The sequence below is a fragment of the Crotalus tigris genome, unplaced genomic scaffold (genome assembly GCF_016545835.1).
Source record: "Crotalus tigris isolate CLP2741 ecotype Arizona unplaced genomic scaffold, ASM1654583v1 scf7180000018737.1251358, whole genome shotgun sequence".
Taxonomy (NCBI): Eukaryota; Metazoa; Chordata; class Lepidosauria; order Squamata; family Viperidae; genus Crotalus; species Crotalus tigris.
The window spans coordinates 1,224,979-1,251,358 of record NW_024097176.1 but is presented as its reverse complement, the minus strand read 5'-3'; the positions used below and the strand labels follow the sequence as shown (position 1 = coordinate 1,251,358).

General features: G+C 37.5%; 2 protein-coding genes across 6 annotated transcripts in view; one reads left to right on the top strand and one right to left on the bottom strand.

Moving 5' to 3' along the window:
- Nucleotides 1-126: 126 nt before the first annotated feature.
- Nucleotides 127-17,826, bottom strand: CFAP221 (cilia and flagella associated protein 221). 2 transcript variants are annotated; one of them, XM_039355721.1, is made up of 12 exons: nt 17,729-17,826; nt 13,799-13,960; nt 12,465-12,565; nt 11,709-11,795; nt 11,484-11,579; nt 9,703-9,803; nt 6,224-6,327; nt 4,913-5,072; nt 2,516-2,648; nt 2,316-2,427; nt 1,639-1,750; nt 127-454 (listed from the first exon to the last, which is right to left on the bottom strand). In XM_039355721.1, exons 2-12 carry the CDS (start codon nt 13,935-13,937, stop codon nt 226-228), a joined length of 1,374 nt encoding a protein of 457 aa, XP_039211655.1. In that variant the 5' UTR covers nt 13,938-13,960; nt 17,729-17,826; the 3' UTR covers nt 127-225. The 2 variants fall into 2 exon arrangements, with proteins under 2 accessions (XP_039211655.1, XP_039211656.1); XM_039355722.1 differs by having other exon boundaries at nt 13,799-13,957; nt 17,729-17,781.
- Nucleotides 17,827-20,865: 3,039 nt separating this feature from the next.
- SCTR (secretin receptor) overlaps nt 20,866-26,380 on the top strand; it is a 32,775-nt gene continuing 27,260 nt past the window's right edge. For 3 of the 4 annotated variants that reach the window (XR_005558201.1, XM_039355716.1, XM_039355715.1), the window contains exon 1: nt 20,866-21,406. Coding sequence is in view for 3 of the 4 variants with exons in the window: in XM_039355716.1 (XP_039211650.1) it covers nt 21,362-21,406 (45 nt within the window). In the remaining variant the exon portion in view is untranslated. The remainder of the gene's footprint in view (nt 21,407-26,380) is intronic. The other variant, XM_039355717.1, reaches the window with a different exon arrangement.

Genomic DNA, 26,380 nt, shown 5'->3' with positions numbered 1-26,380 from the left:
AGCAAGGATGATGTCTGTTTTGCTTCAAGATAAAAATCCCATCCTCTTTAGTCTAAAAAATGTGTCTACCCTCTTGAGTGGGTCCCTGATATTTCCCAGAATGTATGAAGCCGGGATCCCAAAGGTGTTTCTTTCCCCAAGGCAGCTGGACTTTCTTGGTGTTTTCTTTGAAACTGTTTTGCTTCTCATCCAAGAAGCTTCTTCAGTTCCTGAAGCAAAAGATTTTCAAAGAAAACACCAAGAAAGTCCAGCTGCCTTTTGAAAAAAGAAAAAAAAAGAAAAACATCTCTGGAACAACCATGACCTGGATGAATCTCCATAGATATATATGTAAATCCAGGGGTTATTTTTGTACTCCACCCTCACCTTGTAAAGTTCTTCTTCTTTCAGTCGATCTTCAAGGATTTGTTTTTGAACAGTTGGACATATGGGATCTTTACCTAAATGAACTTGCCTACGTTTGAAATTCAAAAGAAAAGGAGTTTTAGTGTAAAAAAAATAAATCAGCACTCCTGATCAACAATTCTTCCATCTGAAGAAAAATAAACCTTATATAAAAACAGCTTCTGTAGATTACCTGCCCACTGACCAGCTACTGTCACTTCACTAAACACACACACACAACTGTGTTGATGCACATGACTGACAGTGAGGCGACAGACTGGATAACGATATGCTAGAGTTGAACATTTTAGAAATCCACTTATTTTAATCAATAAAATGAGCACATGCTTAAATTTGTCTTTCTGAAGTCACATGATTTTAAAATGCTTACCTTGGCTGACTTATGCTCCATAGGATTTTCACAAATTTAGAACTGAGGGACTTGTAATTAATAATGAACGAGCCAGGTCAAAGATCATAATGGCCAATTCATACACATGTATAACCATGGCTTGTTTCAACTCTGGTTGTTAAACATATCACAATGGCTGGATTCACAGAGCACACTAAACCACAAATCACGGTTTGTAAGTCGAAATTAGGTTAACATATTATACTTTGCTTGGGTTTGTTTTTACATTTTTTAATGTCTTAGAGCGGGGGTGTCAAACTAGTGGCCCACGGGCCGGATGTGTCACGCCTACCCCAGCCCCGCCATCCATCAAGGCAAAAAACATTGCAATACGTCATGGTATGTCACATGACGCGATCGAGTCTGACACCCGTGTCTTAGAGCATTGTGTTAATCTAGTCAATAGATTGTACTCATTGGTGGCTTTGCAGCAATGCTTCTGTTCAGGTTAAGGCAATTAATCAATCAGCAATACACCTGATTATTTATTATTCTCTCTTACTACTTCTGCTTTTTCACATTATTCTAAAACCTCTAACAAGCCTCTTTATCATCCTTGGATGTTTATGTTACTACGCCTAGAGTTATTACAAAGCCAACATTAGACAGATTTAAAAATGTTTTTTTTGTTGGTATTTGCTTCTCACCTGCAATGAAACAACTAACCACAATTTTTAATTTTTAGTACATGTAATAACTGTAATCAGTTACAAACAGAGAAACGATAATAATGTAACTTTTATTACAAAACCTCCTTTATTAATATGCTAAGTGGCAGAATGATTTGATTGGAAGAGTTATTTTAACTTCCTGCATTTGGTATAAAGTGTGCCATCACTCACCACTTAAGTTGATTAATTTCTTCTTCTTGTACATCCTGTTTGACTTTCAGCTGAAAAACAGCTTCTTTTATCTGTCGTGTTTTAGTCCCTCCATCACCTTGTCCTCCTAGAACTGTATAACACAGAAATTAAAAACTGTTAATCAGGATATTAAAAGGGCAATGAATTATTTGCTTCATGGTAGCTTTAAGCATATTTCCCATTATTAAATGCCTGAAAGAAGCAAAATTATTGAGAAGTTGCAAGATTTCAAAATTCTGCACTGATATCAGGAACATCCTACGATATTTAATTTAATTATTATTAAATAGATTTTATATTACTTTCTATGCAATGCCATCCTACATATACTCTGTACAATAAATGCTAATTTATTATATATATATAATTTGTGGACTCTTTGGTAAAATAAATTCAAACTATATATAAAAGGGCAGGATAAAATCGAATATTAAGTATATAAGAACATACATCAGCATTGACAAAATTACCACCAGTCAATTGCAAAAGGCAGCTTTACTGGAATAGCTTCCATCCTATGCTGAGACCTTTAACACCATCAAACAACATCTGCCTAACTATCCTTGAGGAGGACTTGATCGGTGGATAAAAATGCCAAATCGAGTCTAAATATTTGGCTGATTATGCGACCAAACAATAATAATAAAAGTTATTACCTTCTCTTAAATGTTTAATCTTCAATTTTCCTGGTTCTTGAATCAAAACTGTTCCCACAGCGTAAGGATTTGACAAATCAACAGGGAACCTCAAGTTTTTATATTCAATAGTCTACGAAAATAAATAGGTTATGTCAAAATGACTGATGGATGTTATTTCCTTCCTATATAGCAATAATTAAGTTTTGTCCATTCTGTACCTGTCCTTTTTGTAGCGGCCTGGATTTTTTTTCTTTTGGTGATATTGTTTTCTGTGGCAGGCAAAACACGGCTTTTTCAGAAGACTTTGGTATTCTATGCAAAAGTGACTCTTGGTCCTCAAAGTCTCCCCTTCTGGAATTGAGAAAAAAAAGTACAGTAATTTTAGGGGGGGAAAACACACATTTGCTTTATTATTTGGGTAATAAAATATTGCTGTAGAAAGGTAGAACTCTACCAAAGAGAGGGTCCCTTGAAAAAATTACATAGCCGTGGCACACGTGGAACTCAGATCAAATTATGCAGCACAAACAGAGATTGGAAACATTTTCTTTTTCACCATATACATTAAGCCAGTTCCTGCTTTTGAGGAAAAAGAAAGGGATGTGCTAGAGCAGCTATGGCCCCTTTATGACTTGTGGACTTCCACTCCCAGAATTCCTAAGCCAGCATGGTTGGCCCAGGAATTCTGGGAGTTGAAGTTCACAAGTCATAAAAGGGGTATAATTTCCCACCCGTGCTAGAGCATAACACCAGTAGAATTGGGAAATAATGGAATGTGATGGCGATAACCAAGGGGAGTCCAAAACTGTTATCCAATTCAGATTTTCATTTGGACTGGAGAAAAATCTTGTAGCAAATGCTTCTCCCTTTGAAACACACTTTAGCGGGATTCCTGAGATCTTCTTTTGAGGCCAATTTTGGCAAATTGCTGCAATGGACTGGGATACAATTTCACTTCTCCAGACTCAATTGCAATTAAAATCTTTGCATATTATTTATTTTAGACTGGCTTGTTTTGATCATTAGTCCAAAACAGTCTATTCTTTAAATGTCTTCAGGGCAGCTTTCTCCCTGGTGCTCTGATGGCTTAGATATGATTGAATGTTTCTGGAACTATGTTCTCCTGACTGAAATAGTATGTCTTCTTTCCTCACAGACATCACCTTTGCCCTCATCACTGTAATGATCAACTGTAACCACTTGGCACTTGTCAACGCTTCCTGCAGCTAGTTTATAGATGGAGTATCAAAAAGAGGAGACCGCTGGTCTTCTACTGCTTGTCTCCATCATGTCATGCTGCATTAGCTAAAGAATGAGGGAAGGGGAAAAAAAAGCAAGCTGACCCCTCCTCAGGGAACAGTAAAGCTGCTTTTCTGTGCAGTTGGGATTGGGGAGAAGTCATAGCCTCATGGCGTCTTGGAGGAAGAGGAGAAGAGAAATCCAGGAGACAGATGAGGCTGGAGTTCCCAACAATGTGAAAACTACTTCACAAGTTTGGAGGAAGTACTATCATCACAGTGTTTCCTCTGGTGTTGGAGCTGAGTTGATTAACTTGTGTTAATCATCTTGAATTAATAAGTTTAGTTTCTGAAGACAGCTGGAATCCATAACACAGCAGGAATGTGCAATGCCAATACTGGTGAGTCCCTTGCAGATGGAAGGGGCCTATGACTGTTGAACCATTTTATAATGACTTGGTTCCATTTGTTTCTTTTTACAGATAGTCCTCAACTTACGACCACAATTGAGCCCAGAATTTATCTTGCTAAGTGAGAAATTTGTGAGTTTTGTCTCATTTTAAGACTTTTCTTGCCACATTCGTTAAGTGAATCACTGCTGTTGTTAAATTAGTAAGTGGTTGCTAAGGGAATCTGGCTTCCCCATTGACTTTGCTTGTTAGACGGATACAAAAGGTGATCACATGACTCCAGGACGCTGCAGCTGTCATAAATATGAACCAGTTGTCAAGCATTCGAATGTAAATCATGTGACCATGGGGATGCTACAACGGTCGTAAGTGTAAAAAATGGTCATAAGTCATTTTTCAATGCCGTTGTAATTTCAAACAGTCACTAAACAAACTACTGTCGGTTGAAAACTAACTGTATATTTAGGTGACTCTGTTGCCGACGTACTGCCTCATACCTTACAACTCAAATGGGAATTTCCCCCCAAATTTTCCCTCTAGCCATTATTCTCCATGGCCAATTGTTTTGTGAAATAATGTATAGTTTTGTTACTTTCCTCTAGTAGCCCAAGTGACAGGAAACATTGTTGAACAATGTTTTATTTTCACTAGTCCAGAAAGGGTAAAGAGGCAGGAGAATCCACCAACTGGAAGCCTTGGTAAACCTGATCTGATCCAACTTTTATTGAGGCAAACACCTACAGATTGCCGTGCAAAAAAAAAAAAAGAGTTTAACCAGCACTGATATTTTACACTACATCACTTTCAATGGGAGATAAATGTAATTAACTTTTTCAACAAGGTATGTTTTGGGGAGTTTGACCTACTCAGTTGATATAGTTTTTTAAACAGGAAACCCTCAGTTGGAAATATTATCTAGTAAAGATCTCTGTTAACTAATATTCAAAACATTATGAACTTCACATACGTTAAACTTAGGTGTGGGGTGGATGTTCCCGTGAACGTACAAGTGTAAGGTTTTGAGTTAAACTGTGAAATCCACAACTGGATTTTTATTTGGGCTGTCCCATATTCAAAAGGTGCAAACGTAACTATCACTTCTGATTTCCCACTGGCTGGAATTATTCCTGTAACGAACAAATCAAATGTTAGGTTATAGTTAATGCATTTAACTCTAAAAGTCTGCTATTATTTTCCTGTCTAAATACATATTCTCTCTCCCTCTCTCTCTCTCTCTCTCTCTCCCTCTCTCTCTCTGCATGTTGGTGCAGGTGCCATAAGAGAGAAATGATTTTGATCAGCTGATTGGAAAACCAAATATTGGTAGGCAAAACAACCTTCAACTACTCGGATTGCTTTCTAAAGAGAATTTAGGTGTCCCCTCTCTGCACCTTTCTACATCTCATACATTGATTGTTCCTGCTGGCCCAATGTACCAAAAGATCATTTTGGAATAAAAATAGTTTGGAACTAAATGGCTTTTGAATTCAAAAGCCTCTTTTTTCCTTGGAAATACTTGGATCAAGTTTCCCAAATAATCAATTTAGAACTAATATAATAATTTTAACAAGTTAGTTTTCACATTTCTCAACCACCCATCTCCTTTAGATCATTCTGCTGTTTTGAATTGGAGGGTAAGGTCAATTTCCCAAAAGTTAGATGCACTGCACTGAAAAGCCCAATAAAAGAACTTCTGCCTGTGTGAATCAGTGTGTTTTGAAAGTTTTGAGTACATTGCTTCCCCTTGAATTTCAGTTAAGATTGCTTTCTAAGAAGTTCGTGACATGGCTTTCCTAGTTCATCCTTTTTCAAATTCTTCCCATTGTTTTTCTTATTGTTCATTCCAATGTCTGGACACAGCGGACATTTAAAACCAACATAAAGTGTTTTGATTACAAAAGGTCAGTTTTGGTTAGCTTTATAAAGACAGGGTCTGTGAATTATTCCTATCCTACTGAGATTGGCATCCAAGGCAGGCTAAGTTTTGGGAAGATTGTCTGTATTCCGAAGATTTATGCTTGAGCAAATGTCTCCATTATCAAGACAGAGTAGGAAGGAAGTATATGCAGTACATGTAAGTTGATTTGCTTTGGGTGCATAAATTTGAACCTACGGATGGGATCACATAACGTGCTATGTCAAATTCAAACAGAACTTGGGATGACTTAATATGATGCATGAAATCATTCTGAGAGATAGATATTTAAGGTTCATTCATTCATATTACTATGTAAAATTCCAAACATTCATGCAACACAGTTTCCCTTTCAGAACTTACCTGACATGGGTTGTACAGTAAAGGCTTTGTGGGGCTGAAGGTATTCAACCTGAAACTCAAAATCTATGGGGCAGCTACACTGCAATGGGATCACATAGGGCTTACTGAAAAAGGAGAAGAGGACCAAATAGCAAATAATTATATTCAAATTTTTAACATTATCATTCCAGCAGTAGCAGGGCAGAAAATATGCTGATGTGATGGCATGAAACAGGAGAACAATTTTCAAAATAATGCCTGCCATGTGTTCAACAAAGTTAAAGCCTGCAAATTTAAATGATTTGCATCCAAATTTTATTTAAAATTATTTCATATAGTTACTGGAAAATGAATTACATGAATATGCAGCCCTAATCAAGCCACTATATTAGATAAGTCATGATTTCATATTTTATGAAAATTGGCCGTCTCGCATTAATAATTGAAAACACATATGCATTTACCTCTGTATGTACTGTATGTAATTTATTTTAGTGCGGCTGGAGCTTTTGCATTATGAATTCATATCAAAGAAAAAGCAGCTTCCTGTTTTCGTGAGTAAAAAATAGACCTCACTTGATTTTAATTTAAATATTCTTCCTTTTTAAAAATTAACAATTAAAACTTCACCACTATAATTTATTTATTTATATCTCATATTTTTATACCAACCATCTCCCTGAAATCCTGCTGGATTCAGTGAGGCTTACTTCCTTAACACCGTAGGTCTGCAATATTGCACTAGTTGTTTTGATTTAAAAACATGCAACCTCAGAGACTTTGTTCTATTTGTAAAATACAGCAAAGTCAATGAAACTGCACGTTTTTAATTCAGTAAATTTAATTCTGTAAACTAATCTGAAAAAAAAAATCACTATGGCTGTGGCTGGAAGATTTATAATTCTTCACTTCCATTAATGGGATCCTTGAAATGGAATGACAGGAATAATAAAAACAAACACCAGTCACGGAAATAACTTGCTGGAAAGTTATTTTTCTATAGCAGGAGACATTTGGAAACTAAATTTCTGTACCTAAAATGCTAGAATTGAGGAAAACTGAATCTATAACTTGCCTCTTACTTGTAATACATACTGCATATACTGAACCATATTTATAAAGGCTTGTTTAAAAGTTGCTCTAATTACGTGCATGAGTTCATTTCTTGTTTAGGGCAGCAGTTTAAATCAATAAAGAAGCTTTACTCCAAACTTCAATATGGAATATATGGGTGAAGTACTGAATCCAATTCTGTATGACCCTTTAGGCCAGTGATGGCGAACCTTTTAAAGACTGAGTGCCCAAAAACCGCCCTATCCCCCCAGCCTGCCCGCGCTCCGCCCCTGCCCCGCCCACCGGCAGGGCCACTCACCACCTCCACGGCCCGCTGCAGATCGCCCAGGTGGCCTTCCAGTGCCATGGCAACCACTCCCTCTGCCAGCATCCCACTGGTGATGGGGCGCAAGGGAGGAGTCTTATCCCTGCTGCCCAGCTGCCATGTCCTGTTGCGCTGCTCTGTGCAGGCCGTGCCTTGGAGATATTCTCCTCTGGGGGGGCTGCTGGTGAGGAGGGGGCTACGGGGGGAGGCAGGGCTGGGGCAATGGCGTGCATGCCCACAGAGAGGGCTCCGAGTGCCGCCTCTGGCACACGTGCCATAGGTTTGTCACCACTGTTCTAGGCCATGGGTGTCAAACTCGCGATGTCATCTGACATATCACGACCTACTGTGACTCTTTTTGCATTGCCAGCAATGGGGTGGGCGCAGCTTCAGTATGATGAAACTGGCCTGTGGGCCGGCAGTTTGACCCCCTTGCTCTAGGCAGACATTAGATTAGGCAATGAAGCTTCAGGGAATGGACTTCCTCCATAAAACCCAATGCTATTATAGCTAGCTTCAATTTGTACCTTCTTGAGTATCTCATAATTTTTTCCCAAGTTTACTTTTCTGTGCAGATAGCAAACCCTACTTCACTATTACTTAGAAATAAATCCGAATATTCTCTATTTAAGTATATTTCATTCCATGAACTCCAATTTAAATAAACTGTCTCACTAAAATTCTGTCTAGCCGATTACAATGGAATGTAGTTTACATGCAGTTCTTCCTTAAAATAATTATTTCTCTCTTTCTTGTTTGTGTGAATAGTAACAACAGTATCTTTCTGTTCAACCTGGAAGCATTTCTATCCTTTGTAAATAAAGGAAGCCATGGATGGACAAATAGTACAAACCAAGGAACAAAGCAGGAAGAAAAAAAAAGGAAAAAAGGATAGCATTTGTAAAAAAGGAAAACATGCTAAGATTTAGAAGTAAAAAAAAAATTCTAAGAAAGAATAATCCCCTAATCTACTCAGATGTGCTTGGAAATAATTCTCAGTTCATCTAACAAGTATATTAGACAGAGAATTTGCACATTCTCATGAATTAATGCAAGGGTATCCTGAATGCTCAGATAGGCAAGGCTGCCATAAATTTCAGACCTTGCTCCAGCAAGAGATATGTGAAATTTACAGCACAAGAGATCACAAAAAACTCTTTAAATAACTTTTTCCAATTATGTACACATCTGCTTATACAACAGGAAAGAAGTTCAATGCTTGAATACAAAATTGAAGTTGGCATCATGAATTGCAAGTAAACTGGCTCCCTTCAACAGGCAGGTATAATATTTTTAAAACTTACTACTACTACTACTACTACTACTACTACTACTACTACTACTACTACCAAGTTATTCTACTCATATAGGAGAACAGGAATGAAATGAGGGTCCTTGGTGCTCTCTGAGCTCGCTTGTTTTCTTGCAGACGTTTCATTACCCAAACTAGGTAAAATCATGACAATGTTATTACCTAGTTTGGGTAACGAAACATCTGCAAGAAAACAATCAAGCTCAGAAAGTGAGCAATTCTACTCAGTTTATACTATGAACACACTATTATCTCATAGCAGTTATCCACAGGCATATTCTTTTTGCGTATACAGTCATTTATCCCCATCAGTTTAAAGGTGTTAAGATGGGAATGCTTTATCCAGAGAAAAAGATGAAACACATCCTGTTTTCTTTTCAAAAGAGTAAGATAAGGGGAAAATAAAAAAAGAAACAAAAATACCCACCTCAATCACATTTTGTTAACAAATTTAAGACTCCAGAAAACAAAAAAAATCTTATTTAGATTTTTAGCCTCCTATTTTCATTTTCTCTCTTTACAGATGTTCTCGGAGTCATCAGTGAACACAACCAGGATCTAATAGCTACCAATAATTTTACAAAGTAATTCCAGAATTACATTTCACAGTGCCTGGTCACCAAATGAAAAATATATCAATATGGTTAGAATAAAAACAGCTTCAATTGCATTTCCCGATTGAATTAATGCTGTGGATGAGGCATTCTGTTTTTTTTCACTGCCCACCGGCCAAAGTCTAATTATGCTCATTCTTTTTATCATGCACGAAAAACAGATGAAAGAAAAGTTATTGCTTTAATAGCCACTTGCCATTGTCCCAAAGGAACATCCGACAAATTAATGTAGGATGGAAAATCTACATTATTCATCACAGGATAGGCATGGAGTGGGATCAGCAAAGTTTCATCTCCCTGAGAAGAAAAGAAGAAAAGGATATGGACAGTCTCAGGGGAACTGTGATCCTAGGGGGAAACTAGTTCTGCTCTCCTACACAGTTAAGGCTACACTGCTCACGTGGCTTAAATAATGATGGGGATATTTTAATTCCCAGCTAATATAAAATATGCAGCATATGAAAGCCTAACTTTATATATTTTCCTAGATGTAAGACCTGCGAGGACTAAAACCCATTTACCATTCCTGTTCTTGAAGTTTTGCCACCCCACATTAGCATGATCTGAATTTTTCCTCTTGCTTGCACGCACACAAGGCACACCGTGCTATTTCTTTTAGGGTAAGAAATATTATAGACTTTCTACAAGTTAAATACAATAACAGATAGTTAATGGAGAGTTTTGATGTTTAAATTTGTTGTTGGTTTACCTGTTAGCTACCTTTTCTTAGATATAGTAGAGAGATGACAGATTAAATTGGTTGCAAATAGATATGCAGAAGTTTATAAATTGTAGGCCTGCTTTGCAAGAGGCAGAAACTATTATTGCCACAATATATTTATCAGTATTCAACGGGGGGAGCTATCTCTATCTCTATCTCTCTATCTCTATCTATCTCTATCTATCTATCTCTATCTCTATCTCTCTCTATCTATCTATCTATCTATCTCTATCTCTATCTATCTCTATCTCTATCTATCTATATCTCTATCTATCTCTATCTCTATCTATCTCTATCTCTATCTTTATCTCTATCTATCTCTATCTCTATCTATCTCTACCTAATCTATCTATCGCTCTGTGTGTGTTTTGTCTTTTCTAATGCACGTTTTTTAAAAATTTTGTCTAACTTTGTTTTATTTCATAAAATTTCTTTTTTTGAAGCTTGTATTTTAACTTTCTGAATAAAAAAATTATTGTATTAAAAAAGAAGAAATATTATGCTGAGTGCAGAAAAGGTGTAAAAAACAGTAGGCCATAGTACTTGGAAACATGAGCTCTAAACAGAAAAAAATTAAATCTATTACAATTCACTATGCATCAATGTATTGCCTGGTTGGCGGGATGCAACAGTATCTTGGTTTGCAAGAAAATCTCTAAATCAGAGATCCTAACTTAGTTAGAGCAGTAGAAGAAGAAATTTGGAATAAAACTGAGCTTTGGTTGCATTTGTGATAAATTGGCCAAAATGTGGCAAAGTGATTGGTATTGTCATTACAATTACTGATCACTTTTGGCACATTTTGGCCAATGTACCACAAGTTCATCATAATTAATATGAAAGCTGCATGTACACAACTGGAATTGAAGCTGATAACCTACTTCCATCTTACAAAATGTTCATGAATGTTTTTAAATAAGCATCCCAGTTCCTAGGCAAACAATAAGAAAATGCTGGAAACCTGTTACCTACTTTATTTTAAACTGAAGTATATATTCCTGTTGAGCTTCTGTTTTTTTCCCCAAATGGGTGCATTCTCTTTTGATTGGCGTTGGAACAAAATAACTTGAGGAAAACAATGAGTAAAAGAAGCTGACTAGTAAAAGAAGCTAATCACTAAAGAGTCTAAAGAATCTTCAATCTAAGCATAGTAAAAATATTCATTGCATGTGCTGATGTCAGGAAGAGTCAGCACTATATAGATTTGCATTTACAGGAAAGGGGTGTTCCTACCTTGATCTATTGTCTTTTCTTACCTGAGAATGGATTCGGATGCAGTCATAGTAGTATCGCCATTCATCAGGGCAGAAATCAACCATTACTGTAATGGACAAGCCAGGGACAAGCCGCTGCTATAAAAACAGAGCAGAACAATTTCCTATGGAAAGCTTCAAACTATTTGTTTTGCAATTTGGCGAAGTTCAAAAAGGAAGAGACAAATGAAATGTGAGCCTTCTCAAGGTTACTGAACCGACACTTACAATTTTGTTATATTTGATCTGGAAATAGTTTGTCTCGGGCGGAATAATATGGATATTTATAACTTCTCCGGAAATATTTATCAGTTTCTGTAGGATAAAGCAAATAATTCAAAGAAAAAAAAGATGTTCCTGTCAGTATTTTAGGCACAATTACAGACGGAAGGTGATGTAGATAAAATGGTTAACCCATAGTTAACAAGGGGAACAGGAATGAAACAGAATACAGTTTGCTAACTAGCTGGGTAATGCCCCTTCTGCAGGAGCTGCATTGGTTGATTATGGCTTCTGAGGCCAATTCAAAGTCCTGAATGTAACACCTTATACAGTTTAGGATCTCATTATCTTTGGGACTTTCTTCTTCTTGTAGAATCTGTCTGCCCTACTCCATCTTGGCAGAAAGAAAATACAAAACAAGTGGGATGCTGGGATCTGGAGAATCTTATTCTCAGGAGCAGCTCCCTCCCTCTAAAATGTCCTCAAAGAATATCTCCCAAAGACAACAATAGTTTTTATGAACAGTAATTAATTTATTGCTTTTAAAATTATGTTTTATATTTGTTATTATTTTTATAAACTGTAAGTGGCTTTGAGTCATAAGGACTACACCGCATACTTATTTATATATTAAGCACATTTATATGGCCACCCATCTCACATATACGTGACCAAGGATATGTATGTGGGTAAATAATAAATAAATTAATAAATGCATGAACTAATTTGAGGCTATTAGCTCTCAACTCTTTTGTTACTTACCAGCACTTGCTGATGATGTTTTTCTACCTCAAATCCTCCATAATGCATGATGGCAGGTTTAGCCTGTATAGCATTATTTCTTAATAGCTTTGTATAAATCTCTGAAACAAAAAAAAAGAAACAATAATTGGCACAGCCAGACAATAGCCTCAGGCGTTCACTATGACTAATTTTATTCTATTTTTTCTAATATTAGATGGACTGATATAATTTACCTCAAGATCTTCCCTGCACAAAAACAGTCCATTTAGCCTACCAAATTACAAGCTACCCATTCCTCAATCTGAGAGTCTTTTTTTTTTTCCTGGCCAATATTAGGCTTCATCTTAAGGTACTAATATGTGTGGGATTCAACTGCAGATAAATAATATTGTATTATTCAATTATATTATATAGGCCAAGAGGGCCTACTTCAGATCCCATCAGATCCCAACTATTGTGATCCAGGAGCCTTCTCTGCTGCAGTACTTGTGCTTTGGGGTATCTTAAATTCTAAGATCTGCCCTCACCCTCTTATCCTTCCGCAAGAGCTTAGGGATCAAATGGGGGAGTTCTACACTGGAAGTATTGCTGGACTGATGGCAGAGTCCACCTCCCACCCTGCTCTGTTTTCCACCCGTCCATCTTTTTAGTTATCATATTGTTGTATTTTCATTGTGTTCCTTTTTCATTGTTTGTTTTCTTGTTCCATTATTTTATTTCTCTTCTCTTCCTTTCATTTTCTTCTTCTTTTATTATTGTAAGCTGACATTTCTGTCTGTCTTTGTCAGTGCTGTCTACAACTATGTATATTTACCCATGTAGTATGGCTGTAGTATTATCGTTTAGCCACCTTATTTTCTTCTTTACTACCCCCTCTTATTGGTATTATGACAATGATGGTGATTATTATTCTGTTGCTTTGCATGTACACTGAGAGCTTCTGCACCAGAGAAATATTCCTTGTGTGTCTAATCACACTTGGCTAAATAAAGTATTCAGATTCAAATTATCTTTCATGATAATGTATCTCTTGAAATAATATAAAAGGGGACTGCTAGTGCAGTGAGATTCTCTGTTCTCCACTTGCAATCCACTATGTTTCTCTCTTCTTCAACCGCTGGAAAGGATCCTCCAACCTCAGGAGTGGATTGCAAGGGAGGAAAAAAAGGGAATGCTAACAGAGACGGCAACAACTGGTGATAATCTACTGAATTATTATATTTGAAATGAATTTAGGTGCAACAAGATTCTGTCTATAAACCAAGGTGATAAACAAAATCAAGTTCGTCAAGATTATTAAGGTAACCGACAATTCTTTTTTTGTGCCTGAAAATAGTCAACTTATCCCTCACTTGATTCCAGGAGGTGGTGAGGAACATCAGTTCTTTTCTGGGGCTCCTCCACAAAGCTGTCCAGAAGAAGGGATGGAGGGCTTCTGAAAGACTCTTTGGTGCTGTGGAAGTCAGTCTGAATATTACTCACAACTTCCATCCTCTTCTTGGAATTTACAACTTCTAGAAGATCAAAAAGATCATTCCTTGTTACCTGATATAAAACATGAAACATTAAAAATAACCCCTCCCTTTTTTATGATCCTGTAATCCCTTAATTAGGGGTAGAGTCAGGGCTACTGGAGGGAACTGAGCATGCCCTTCCTGACGCCTATGTGGAGTTCGCAGCAGATATTTTTTCTTTGCACCCTAGGAGAGAAACATCTGCCGGCGATCTGGCATTGAACTCTCAACCTTCTGAGTGGGAGGTGAGCCACCATGCTGCTACATATAGAAATTCTACATGCACCAATGCTATGTGGTGTACAAATTAGTAAGATTTTTCCAATGAAATTAAACAAATAATTGCTGGCCACAGCTTGAAATGACCCCCCCCCAGGATCTGTCTATCTGATAATTATTCTCCTCAGACAATATTTAGAAGTATCTTAATTATTCCAGTTCTTTATTTATTTGCTAAACATTAATACGTGGCATAATAGTAGCATTTAAAATTTAAAATAACTTTAGAATGAGTTGTTTACATAATGAAGATAAATATAAAACATAATAGAACCTAGAGGGAATTATATGTCCAATTGGAATAAGCTGAGTTATTTAAATCTAGCTTGAGGCTAGCTAGCACAGAAAATTAAGCTATAAAACTCCAGTTCCCCAAATCTGACTTTTTGACATCTGTCTTTGCCAGTTCCCTCACAATGTCAAAGGGAAACAAATACTTTTTCAGGAAAATACAATATATTGTAATGTGAAGCTGACCATTAAACAGCATCCCAGTGTCAAAGCTTCTTACATCTAACCAAATGACTTAAGATGGGATTGGAGGAACTGAATATGTGCAACCTGGAGTAGAGGAGGACAAGGGGGGACATGAATGAAACCTTTAAATATATTGTGAATAAGGTTCTGGAAGGCAGTATTTTCAGTATTAAGCAAAAATCAAGAACACAGGGACATAATCTGAAACTGACAGGAGGGAAGTTCAGAAGTATTGTTAGAAAGTATTACTTCAAAGAAAGAGTAATAGAAGCCTGGAAACAATTTCCAGCATAGGTAGAGGGTCAGTCATCAGTAACTGAGTTTAAACATGCATGGGATAAACACAGGCCCATCATCCAACTAAATAAACAAACAAACAAATAGAAATAAATAAAAACAAAAAAACAAACAAATAAAAATAAATAAAAACAAATGAATGGATGAATGAATAAATAAATAAATAATAGTAAGCAGACAGGCACCTGCCACATAACACCCCAGACTTAACAAATGTCGATAAGAAAGACAAAAAAGTCTGGGCAGTGGATGTGGCAGTATCTGGAGACAGCAGAATAGAAGAGAACAAAATACTGTATAAAGACCTGTAAACAGAAATAGAATAACTGTGGAAAAAGAAAGCAAAGGTAAATAGGAGCTTTGGGTGCAATCCCAAAAGAACTGGAGCATCACTTGAGTACCATCAGCACTGATAAATTCACTATCAGTCAATTGAAAAAGGCAGATTTACTCAAAACAGTTTACATCCTGTGACAATACCTGTAATACTATCAAACATCCACATCTGCCTATTGCAGGTCCTCAGAAAGAACTTGAGAGGTAGACAAAAATGCCAAACCAGTCTGAACATCTGGCTGACTATGCAACGAATCATAATAACAAATATATATATATATGTAGGTCTTTGGTTGTTCGGGTTTTCTCCCGCGTGAAAACCTCAGAAAACAAATATATATACACACAAATATATATATATATATATATATATATATATATATATATATATATATATATATAATTAAAATAATAAATAAATTAAAAAGAAACCAAAAATAAAACACTCAAAGGGCAGACTAGATGGACAACTGTGTCTTTTTCTGCTGTCAATTTTCTATGTCATCACTCTCCCACTGCTAGGTCCATGCACTGTACCAATTCATAATTTTGTTAACAACACTTTACTAGTAAATTGTAGTTGCCTGAGCTCCTGCATATGCCAAATCATAAAACCTAGTTTACAAATGACAATGACTGAAAACACACATCAAGACTTCAAACAAATTCCATTAGGGTACGGTTAATATGATGTGTGAATCAATTTCCCTAGCCTTGTTTATTATGGCTTTAGGCTGCTGAGTTAGCTGGCAAAAGGCATGAGCGAGAGATCCTGTATTGAGGAGAAAAAAGGTGAAGATGCTGTTTTTAATTTATCGCTGTGCCGTAGCTTTCATAGCTCTCTTTCAAGAAAATATAATACTGACTTGCCTCAGCAGGTAGCATCACCTAGCTGAAGGGTTTAAAAGCTCAACAAGATTGGGCAGCAAAGTGACATAAAAAAGTTACTCCTTCTTGCCATTTAGAGATTGTCTTGATTTTTCAAGGTAGACATGGTAAGTATCGGTAGTACTTGAATGCAATGGGGCATGATAACTCAGTAGTTAAAGATGCTGAGCTTGTCAGCTGGAGAGTGGACAGCCCTGGTTTGAGACTTGAATTCCACACAGCAGGGTGAGCTCCCATTATTTGCCCCAGCTCCTGCCCATGTAGCAGTTTGAAAGCATACAAATGTGAGTAGATTAATAGGTACCACTTTGGTGGGAAGGTAACAGCATTCCGTGCTCCTATGGATACAGCCATGACCATGGAAATTGTCTTCAGACAATACTGGTTCCCTTGATCAAGAAATGGAGATGAGCACCGTGCCCCAGAGCTGGACATGACTGGCAGGGAAACCTTTATCTTTTTACTTGAATGCAAGACTATCAGGGAATGCCAGAACTGTAGACTACAGTAATCACCATAATTGTCCTGAAAGAGGGCCATAGCAAACCAGTTTCTTACAGTTCACAAAAATACTGCAAGGAAATGTCCAAGAATGGAGTCTGACATGGCCAAAGTGCATACAAGTAGTCCTTGAACCACAATTGAGTCCAAATTTTCTGCTGTTATACAAGATAGTTGTTCAGTGAGTGTTGCCCCATTTTATGACTTTTCTTGCCACTGTTGTTAAGTGAATCACTGCAATTGTTAAGTTAGTAACAGGGCTGTTAAGTGAGTTTGGTTTACCAATTGACTTTGCTTGTCAGAAGGTCACAAAAGATGATCACATGATCCCAGGATACTGCAACCATCATAAATATGAGCCAGTTCCCAAGCGTCTGAATTTCGTGACCATGGGGATGCAGCAATGGTTGTAAATAGGAAAAATGGTCATAAGTCACTTTTTCAGTGCCCTGTAACTTTGAACGGTCACTAAATGAATGGTTGTAAGTCGATGACTATTTGTATACCTTTCTTAAAAATATATAATTTTTTAAAAAATATATAAGAATATATATTATGTAATATAATTAACAATCTTGTACTGAGAAAAAAAGCAAGCTAGCTTCTTCTTCACATGCTTATACATATATTCATCCGAGTGGAGTGCTGATAATTTAGCAGCGAGCAGAATGCTTGCTGAAAAAAAAGGGGAAATCTTCAGTGCAAAGGTTGGACTAGGAGACCTCTAAGGTCCCTTGTAACGCTATGATTCTTTGACTTCGGAACTAGTAAAGCAAAGAGTTCTGGTGAAGTGGGCAAAGAGCCTGTAGTTAAATGTGCAAGTGGTAACTTTTAGTCTAAGGCAAAACAGAAAGAAGCCACTACTAGATCAAAGGGGGTCCGAAGGAAAGGAGTTTGCATTTGCAGCGGACCCCAGAAATTCGCAATTACCACCCCCCGGCCCCTCCCAGATTTATTTTGTCCTTCGCTTCGAGGCACCGGCGAACCTACCAGGAGTGCAGATCCTTCCACAAAGGAAGGAGTGAGCCGTGGACCGGCCAGGTGCGATCTGTAGCGCAGAAAACCCTTCGCGCCCGCCCGCCTCAAAAGCTTCGGTTGCTATGCTGGTCGTCAACTGCGACGTTCTAGTTTAGAGCGCCAAGCGGGCTTTGGACTGTACCATTCTCTAACCCTGGGAGGGGAGACAAGGAGAAGAGATCTAATATGCTGACGGACGGTCATAAAGCGCGGAACGTCTCTCTCAGCCTTGGAAAGCAGAATGGCTTTGTGTGTTCGGGTTGCGTTGCAACTCTTAGAAAAGAGTTGGAGTTGGATAATAGACACAGCACTGTACAATTAATTAATAACAATTAATAACAAATTGTACCAATTGATTAATAGCAATTAATTATTTAGCCGAGGCGGCCAAGGGATTGCAAGACTTTAATTTGTATTTGGAAGAGGAAATAGGGCGGCTAGAATTAATAAAGAGGGACACGGTAAATACCCTCATTCCTTTTGCCTTTATTATCTCAACTACATATTTGTAGTTGGACTTCAAAGCCGTTACCCAAAGCTATATCCAACAAAACATCAAATAAAAAATAAAACAGTGAAGAGTTGAGAAGTAAATGTGCTAGCACAGTCGCTGTAAAAATATGCTGATACATTTTAGGTGCTAAGACTACATATTTAAAAGGATATACACTACAGTAACCCATGTTTCGCAGTTGGTATTTTATATTGTAGAGCTATGTGTGTGCCTATATTGCCCAACTTGGTAGCAGCAAATAACTGACCTTGACTGATCTTGAGAGCACTTGAATAGAAGACCACTAGGAAATCCCTGTAGGCTAGATTATATTGAAACAATGTAGTAAACTGCATTGTACAATTTCCAAAATCCCTTTAAGGACAAGCGTGTGAGATCACTGGCATCTGAACTTCCTTTAAAGATTTTGCCTTTTTAAAAATACAGTACAGTTCTTGTTTGCACCATGTATTAAGACAGTGGTTCTCAACCTTTCTAATGCCGCGACCCCATAATACAGTTCCCCATGTTGTGGTGACCCCCAACCACATACATCACCGGGTGCCAGGGGCGTGGCCAAAGAAAAGGGGGGGGAAAATGGCAGACAGCTTTGTTTGGCGACCCCCATGAAATGGTCGTTTGACCCCAAATGGGGTCCCGACCCACAGGTTGAGAACCACTGTATTAAGACATGACCTCCAACACCAGATTACTTCCTTTGACTGTCTGTGGGAGGGGAGCATCTTCTTGCCATCTTCTGATTTATTGCATTATTCTCTGTGTCAACAGTGGGGACTTACGGCATTCTAAAATCATGGCTTGCAGCTGTTCCAACTAGGGTAGTAAGCCCACTGTCAAAAAACGCGGCCCATTTCCCATTCCTGCAAAGGCTGCCCATTTCCCATTCCTGCAAAGATACATCTTCCTTCCAATTGAAACAGAGCAGGTATACTTCTAGGTCTGGATTATATCTGTTGTGGAGGGGAGGCAGGATATATATGTTTAAACAAATAATTTGGAACTGTTTCAGCTTTTGAGAAAAAGGTTCCCTGTAAGTAGCAGGTTTGCAAATGTTCTGTGCTCAAAGAGACCTTGTGCTGTAAATAGTTAAGTGGCTAAGGATTTTTATCATTTCTACAGCATTATGCTAAGATAAACTGCATTATCTGCAATAAATACTTTACCTAGATACCAGAAACGAGCCCATTTGAAGAAGAAACTGTGCTGCTACCTATAATATATAAACACGAAACTGCAAACTATTGCCGTTTATTCCAAGTAAAATAGTGCCAATTTAAACTTTTAGGATGTTTGCTTACTTTCTGTTTGTCCAACTTCACCATCTGATGCAGAGGTAAAGGCTGTATTGTCTGTGGCCCCTTTTGTGCAGGGGCTTTTGAATACTGTAGGAATGTTAAACCAGTGTTGGAAGTGATTCTGTTACTGAAAGATTGCACAATCATCTATGCTACCTAACCATCTCATCCTCTGCCGCCCCCTTCTCCTTTTGCCTTCCATCTTTCCCAACATCAGGGTCTTTTCCAAGGAGTCCTCTCTTCTCATTTGGTAGCCAAAGCCTTTGAGCTTCAGCTTCGATATCTGTCCTTCCAAAGAACAGTCAGGTTTGATTTCGTTTAGGATTGACTGATTAGATCTCCTTAACAGTCCACGGGACTCTCAAGAGTCTTCTCCAACACCAGAATTTGAAAGCATCAAATCCTTCAGTGCGCAGCCTTCCTTATGGTCCAACTCTCATAGCCATACATTACTACTGGGAACATCATAGCTTGGACTATATGGACCTTTGTCGGCAAGGTGAAGTCTCTGCTTTTGAATGCACTGCCTAGGTTTGCCATAGCTTTCCTCCCAAGGAGCAAGCGTCTTTTAATCTCATGGTTGCAGTCACGATGTGCAGGGATCTTGCAGCCCAAGAAAATAAAATCTGTCACTGCTTCCATTTCTTCCCTTCAATTTGCCAGGAAGTGATGGGACTAGATGCTGGTCCAACACACTGTCCATATTTATCTTTCTTGAGCCCAACAAAACAAAATGTTCTCTTACGTAATAAGCACTTTCAAATCCTTCGCACCAAGTGGCGTCATCCATGTACCACAAACTGTTATTGTGTTGAAGCTTTTCAACTTTTATTCCAACTCACTATACTTACGATGCATTTGCTGTGTAAGTTAAACAGAAATGGAACAATATGTGTTCTTGTCTCACTTTCTTTCCTCTTCTGAATCATTCTGTTTCTGAAAATTCTCTCTCTCTCTCTGTCTCTCTCTGTCTCTCTCCCTCCCTCCCTCCCTCCCTCTCCCTCATCTATCCATCCATTCATCCATCCATCTACATTAAAAATAGTTATTAAAAAAATCTTGCTGTGCATCAATGAAATTTATATCCTGTATTTCCCTTTTGTTTAGAGAATCATATTGGTATAGATGTAATTATATACTGTAGTGTTCTGTCATAGCAGAATAGATAGCTTTGTATTGATGTTGCTTTCTGCCCAAGTAAGGAGACGGAATGCCTACTCCATCCAACAGCCATCCTATAAGATGGAGCAAACATTTTCATCTGTCAGAGATACTCTCTGAATAGCTGTGCTCCTGGGAAATGCAGTTTGCATTGGGCAAACACTAGCAGAGTGTTTCAGCCTAGCTGAATTACCCCTTGGATAAGGCTTTTCTCCTGCCAGAAATTGGTTTGTGCTGCCACTTTATTCCTTCCAGGTTCTGGAACAATTTCTGTTATTTTCCATGCCTTGACAGATTTATCTTTGGTTTGGTGAAACAAATGCAGTTGTCCTATAACCAGACTTGTTCCCTTATCCATGGGAACACAAAGGATTGATCTTTTCTCTTGACATGGGATGATAACAATGAGTAATGGAAGAGAGAGGTGGAAATATCTTGACTACTGCACAAACTGCACAAACCCTAACATTGCTTGTGACTGGAGGTGTAGCATTCAGGGACAGATATAACAGCATCGGTGCAAGATGCAGACAGCTAAGTTATCCAGGAGAGGGGGAAGAACATCTACGGTAGGAGCCCATGGAGGTAACTTTTGATCTGTGTGAGAGGAGTGAAGGGAAGAAATAAGAGCCAGCCATGTGGATTTTTATGGTAATTATCTTCACATCTCTGGAGCTAACGGTAAGGACCGTAACTGATCAGTGGAATAATTGCATGGTAGCAAGGAAGCCAATTGTCTCTGTCCACCTACTTAAAGGGAAAAGGAGAAAAATATGGGAGCAGTCGGTGTGCAACTATACAGAAGAAGTTCTTTAAAATTCAATGGCATTTGCTTCTGAGCCAGTATCTATGTAGGACTGTGATATAAAATGGAAGGGAAAAAAGTTATGGTCTCCCAAACCGGGATTTGAAGTTACTTAAAATGTCTTAGAACTCTTCCAGTAGGATTATAGAAAGGATGAGAATCTGCTTTAGAGACTCACCTCTGCCCTGATCAAAGATAAAGTGTATAGGTTACATAACTCTTGTCTGGTTGTGAAAGGTTCTTTGTGCTTCAGAGACCAAAACGCATAAGCACTGTGCATTATACTGACAGAATAATCTGCTCATTACGCAGTCTGTAAAAATTTAATTTATGATAGCAATTTACTGGATTGTCAAGGAGCATATAAAGACAGTTGCGAGTCAAACATAAATATTTTACTATGTTCTATATGATAATTTATTGTAATTGATACACTAATTTCATTCTAAAATTAAGAACTGTGCTAAAGTATGTCCAATTATTTCTTGCTCCTTGTCTCGTGTTCAAATATTGCTTCGTATGGGCTAGAAAGATTGGTTTAAATTGAGGCACAAAATATAGGGATGAAACAAATAATCAAGCACATATTAAAAATATGAATAATTGTTAGACTGCATGCAAATAATGGTATAAATAAATAGAAACTATTATGTTTCTAATAATAAAGATGAATAGGTAAACATTTATATAAAGTTTGGGTGAATTATTATTCAGTTTATAACAATTTATTGAATCGTTCATTTAGAAATGTTTCTATTCACAAGGGGTTATCACTTAAGGGAAGCTAAATAGTAAATGGAAATAAAAATGAATGGAATAAAATATTCCATTCATTTTTATAAGTTTTAAATGACAGATGACTTTTTTTTGCTATAATAGTATTGGATAAATAATAAGTATCAGAAGTCGTCAGTGACTTTTCTGTTCAGGTATTTTGGCCATAATCAACATTACTTACAAAATCTATGACTTTTGTGACTTAATTGTGCCTTAGTCCTGCATAAGCTGCAATAAAGTTGTGATGTAGAACTGTGGTTCTAAGATGTTAATTTCCATAATTTTGTCCTATTTGCAAAATGATCCCATTGACATAGTGCCACTGTGACTTTGCTTCTTGGGAGAGCAAAATGCCGGGAACTGAAACAAGACAGATGGCTTCTCCCGTGGAGAATCACTTGTCCTGCAGATCTCTCTGTCACACACACAAATTTTATTTGAAGTGGAACCAAGAAGAAGGAAAAAATGAAAGAAAAGAGTGTGTGCCTGTGTGTATGAATGTGTGTATACAAGTAATATAGGTAACTCTTCATTTAGTGACCATTTGAAGTTACAATGGCACTAAAATGTTGACTTATGACTGTTTTTCACACTTATGACCTTGCAACATCTCTGTGGTCACGTGATCAAAATTCAGACGCTTGGCAACTGGTTCGTATTTATGTGATCACCTTTTGTGATCTTCTGACAAGCGAAATCAATGGGGAAATCAGATTCACTTAACGACCATGTTACTATCTTAACAACTTCAATAATTTATTTAACTACGGTGGCAAGAAAGGTCATAAAATGGAGCAAAACTCACTTAACAACTGTCTTGTTTAGCAACAGAAATGTTGGGCTCAGTTGTCATAAGTCAAGAATTACCTGCACACTGTGTGTGTGTGTGTGTGTGTGTGTGTGTGTGTGAGAGAGAGAGAGAGAGAGAGAGAGAGAGAGAGAGAGGGGCAGGCAGGCAGAGAAAGAAAAAAAATGTCCAAGTCATGTAAAATTAAATAAGAATTTTCAAAGTAATATTATACTAGTATTGTATATAAAGGTGGCTTTACATCAGTATTTTAAATTTGTTGTTAAAATCAAGTCAAGGCAGCCAATATACTAACAATTATCAATCAGAGTAGTTTTTAACCTAAGAGTGTTTATTATTATTCTCAGACAAAATCTAAAATTTTAAGGCCTTGCTTCAGACGTGATACAAGTCCCTGTGCAAAGTTATATCCCAAATTAAATTAAATTAAATTCAGCATCACATTGGTTTTTCAATTTTAAAAAAGGGATTGCCCGGAGACATTCATACTTTGCCTCTAATGAAGCAATGTCTTGCAGCTATAGAAGAGATGTAGCAAATCTGTCCTTGTTGCATTTCTTCTGGAAAAAAAGAGAGAAGTGGCTGATTACGCAACTCATCTCATGAAGACCCTGGAGAGCTATATATTTTGGTAACTTTTCCTGGGGATATGTAGTACTGTAACATAAATGATTTTGGATATACAGGTGGTCCTTGGCTTATGACTACAATTGAGCCCCCAAAATTTCTGTTCCTAAGCGAGACAGTTGTTAAGTGATTTTGGCCCATTTTAAGACTTTTCTTGCCACAGTTATTAAGTGAATCACGGCAGTTAAGTGAATCTGGGTTCCCCCTTGACTTTGCTTGTCAGAAGGTCACAAAAGGTGATCACATGATCCTGGGACACTGCAACGGTCACAAGTATGAACTAGTTGTCAAGCATCGGAATTTGATGCTGCAACAGTCGTGTGAAAAGTGGTCATAAGTCACTTTTCCAGTGCCGTTCAGTGTATCTTCAAATGGTCACTAAACGAATGGTTTAAGTCAAGGACTTCCTGTGTGTAACCCTTGTGTTTGGAATGGCTCTGAAGAATAGTAACTTAGACCCCAAAACTATGTAAGAAGAAAATTGAACCTGGGTCATTTTTATTTTTAAACCTTCGTAGTAATGCTGACTATATGTGTGGGTCTGCACATTGTGCTAAGCCAAAATGTATTGCAGGGAGGGGAAGGGAGGACTATTGGTTTTGACTTAACATGCAATGTAAATCCAACCAATTGCTTCTTTATTTAGTCTGATAGAAAGGTTTGTCAATATTTGATTATGCAGTTGTTCCTGAGATTTTATAGCTAAGGGTAAGAATCAATTAATGTTCCTAGAATACAGCTTGATTAGTAACTACTGTGCTTATTATGCTAGCTGGGAGTATTGGAAACTAATCCAACCATCTCTCCAATTTTTCCTTAGGGATAGGGATCAAGGATAAGGCCTTGAGCCAATCTGCTTGTAAATATTTGTGTTACACTGATAAGAACTTCCACATAAAATGACTGTCTAGGCCAGTTTTTCTCAAGCTTTTTACCCCTGAAGTCCCTTGAAATAATTTTCAAATCTCAGGGACCTCTTCCATGAAACTTATTATATCTACAGCACAGGGTGATTAATAAACTGAGCTGTGCATAGAAATTCTCATCATTGCGAGTGCTAGCATTGAGCGGTATGCAAAATTTTAAAAGGGATGTTTGGGTGTGGTTGTTTTTTAGTCATGACCTGTTGCAGAACCCAGGTAGACAAGGGCTGATCATCCTAACTTGGTACCCTCCAAAAAGTCTTCTTTCCCAACAAATGTAGCCATGATAACTTGGGATGATAAGATGATTAAAGATTGTATGGTTAAATGGGCTCAAAATTTTGACGAGCCGGTTTTATTAGAAACATGGGAGATAATTTGGGTGAGGAATGTTAAATTCACACAAGCTCAAAATTTACGGGAAAATTTTTATAAAATGTTTTATAGATGGCACCTTGATCCACAAAAGATGTCTCGTATGTATTCAAATTTGCAACCTAAATGTTGGAGATGTGGTTGTTTGGACGCAACGTATTATCATATTTGGGGGTCATGCAAAAGTATAAAAACTTTTTGGATAAAGATATGGTGGAATATTCAAAAAAATTTTAAGAGAAGGATAAGATTTACTCCACAATTGTTTCTGTTAGGTATCATTGTTGATTGTAATGACAAAGAAATTGTTTTAATGTTAAATCTAATTACAGCGGCAAGGTTGTTGATAGGACAATATTGGAAGCAGGAATTTTTGCCTACTTTGGAGGAATGGTTTTTTAAAGTTTCTTATTTATCTGAAATGGCAAAAATTTCTGCTTATTTGAAAGATCAATCGCAAGAGAAATACCTTTTGGTGTGGAAAAGATGGATAAACTTTATACAGTATAAGTATGATATTAAAAGATATTATTTAGCTTTTGAATAATTTATGTTGAAACTTTAAATTTTAAGACAATAAGTATTTTGTATCATATATATACATTGGACTTTTTTATTACTTAAGTTTAAATGTTTTGTATTTTTTAGTTCTTGTTAACCCTGTATTCAGCTCTGGGAAGAGGGGGGGGAGGGTTTTTTGGGAGGGTTGGGAGGGAATGGGAGAGGGATATTATTGTAAAATTGTAAAACTTTTAATTTAAAAAAAAAAAAGATGATGTCCAAAATATTTAGAGGACAGTAGCTAGGAAGCCCAAAGTCTTTTGTACAGTGTTCGTCATATTCATCACGTTATGGTTTCCTCTATACTTCTCCCCCTCCCCCTCCCCCTCCTGCATCATACCCATAAGCAGGTGCAGCAATTGTGAGAATATCTTGTGATAAGTATGTGCTACTTACTACAAGACGTATAAGTTACTGAGTGGAGCACAGCAGTATTTCATGCTTTTCCCTTTTTCAGGCAACTTATTTCATACATATTTATAAACACCACTTGGTATTTGGAATGTCAGGCTGGAAACCAATTAAAGCCCTTGAACAACTTCTGGAAGTAGCATGTGATGTTTACTTATTCTGACATGTTTACATCCTCTAAGGCAGTGGTTCTCAACCTTTTTAATGCCGCGACCCCCAACCAGTCGTAAGTCGAGGACTACTCAACCGGTCGTATGTTGAGGACTATTCAACTGGTGCAGCACCATTTGCAGAATGGGACTTTTGGCGGGCTCAGCAGGACAGAGACAGCCTGGACAATTCCTATTGGCTTTTGAAAGCCAATAGAA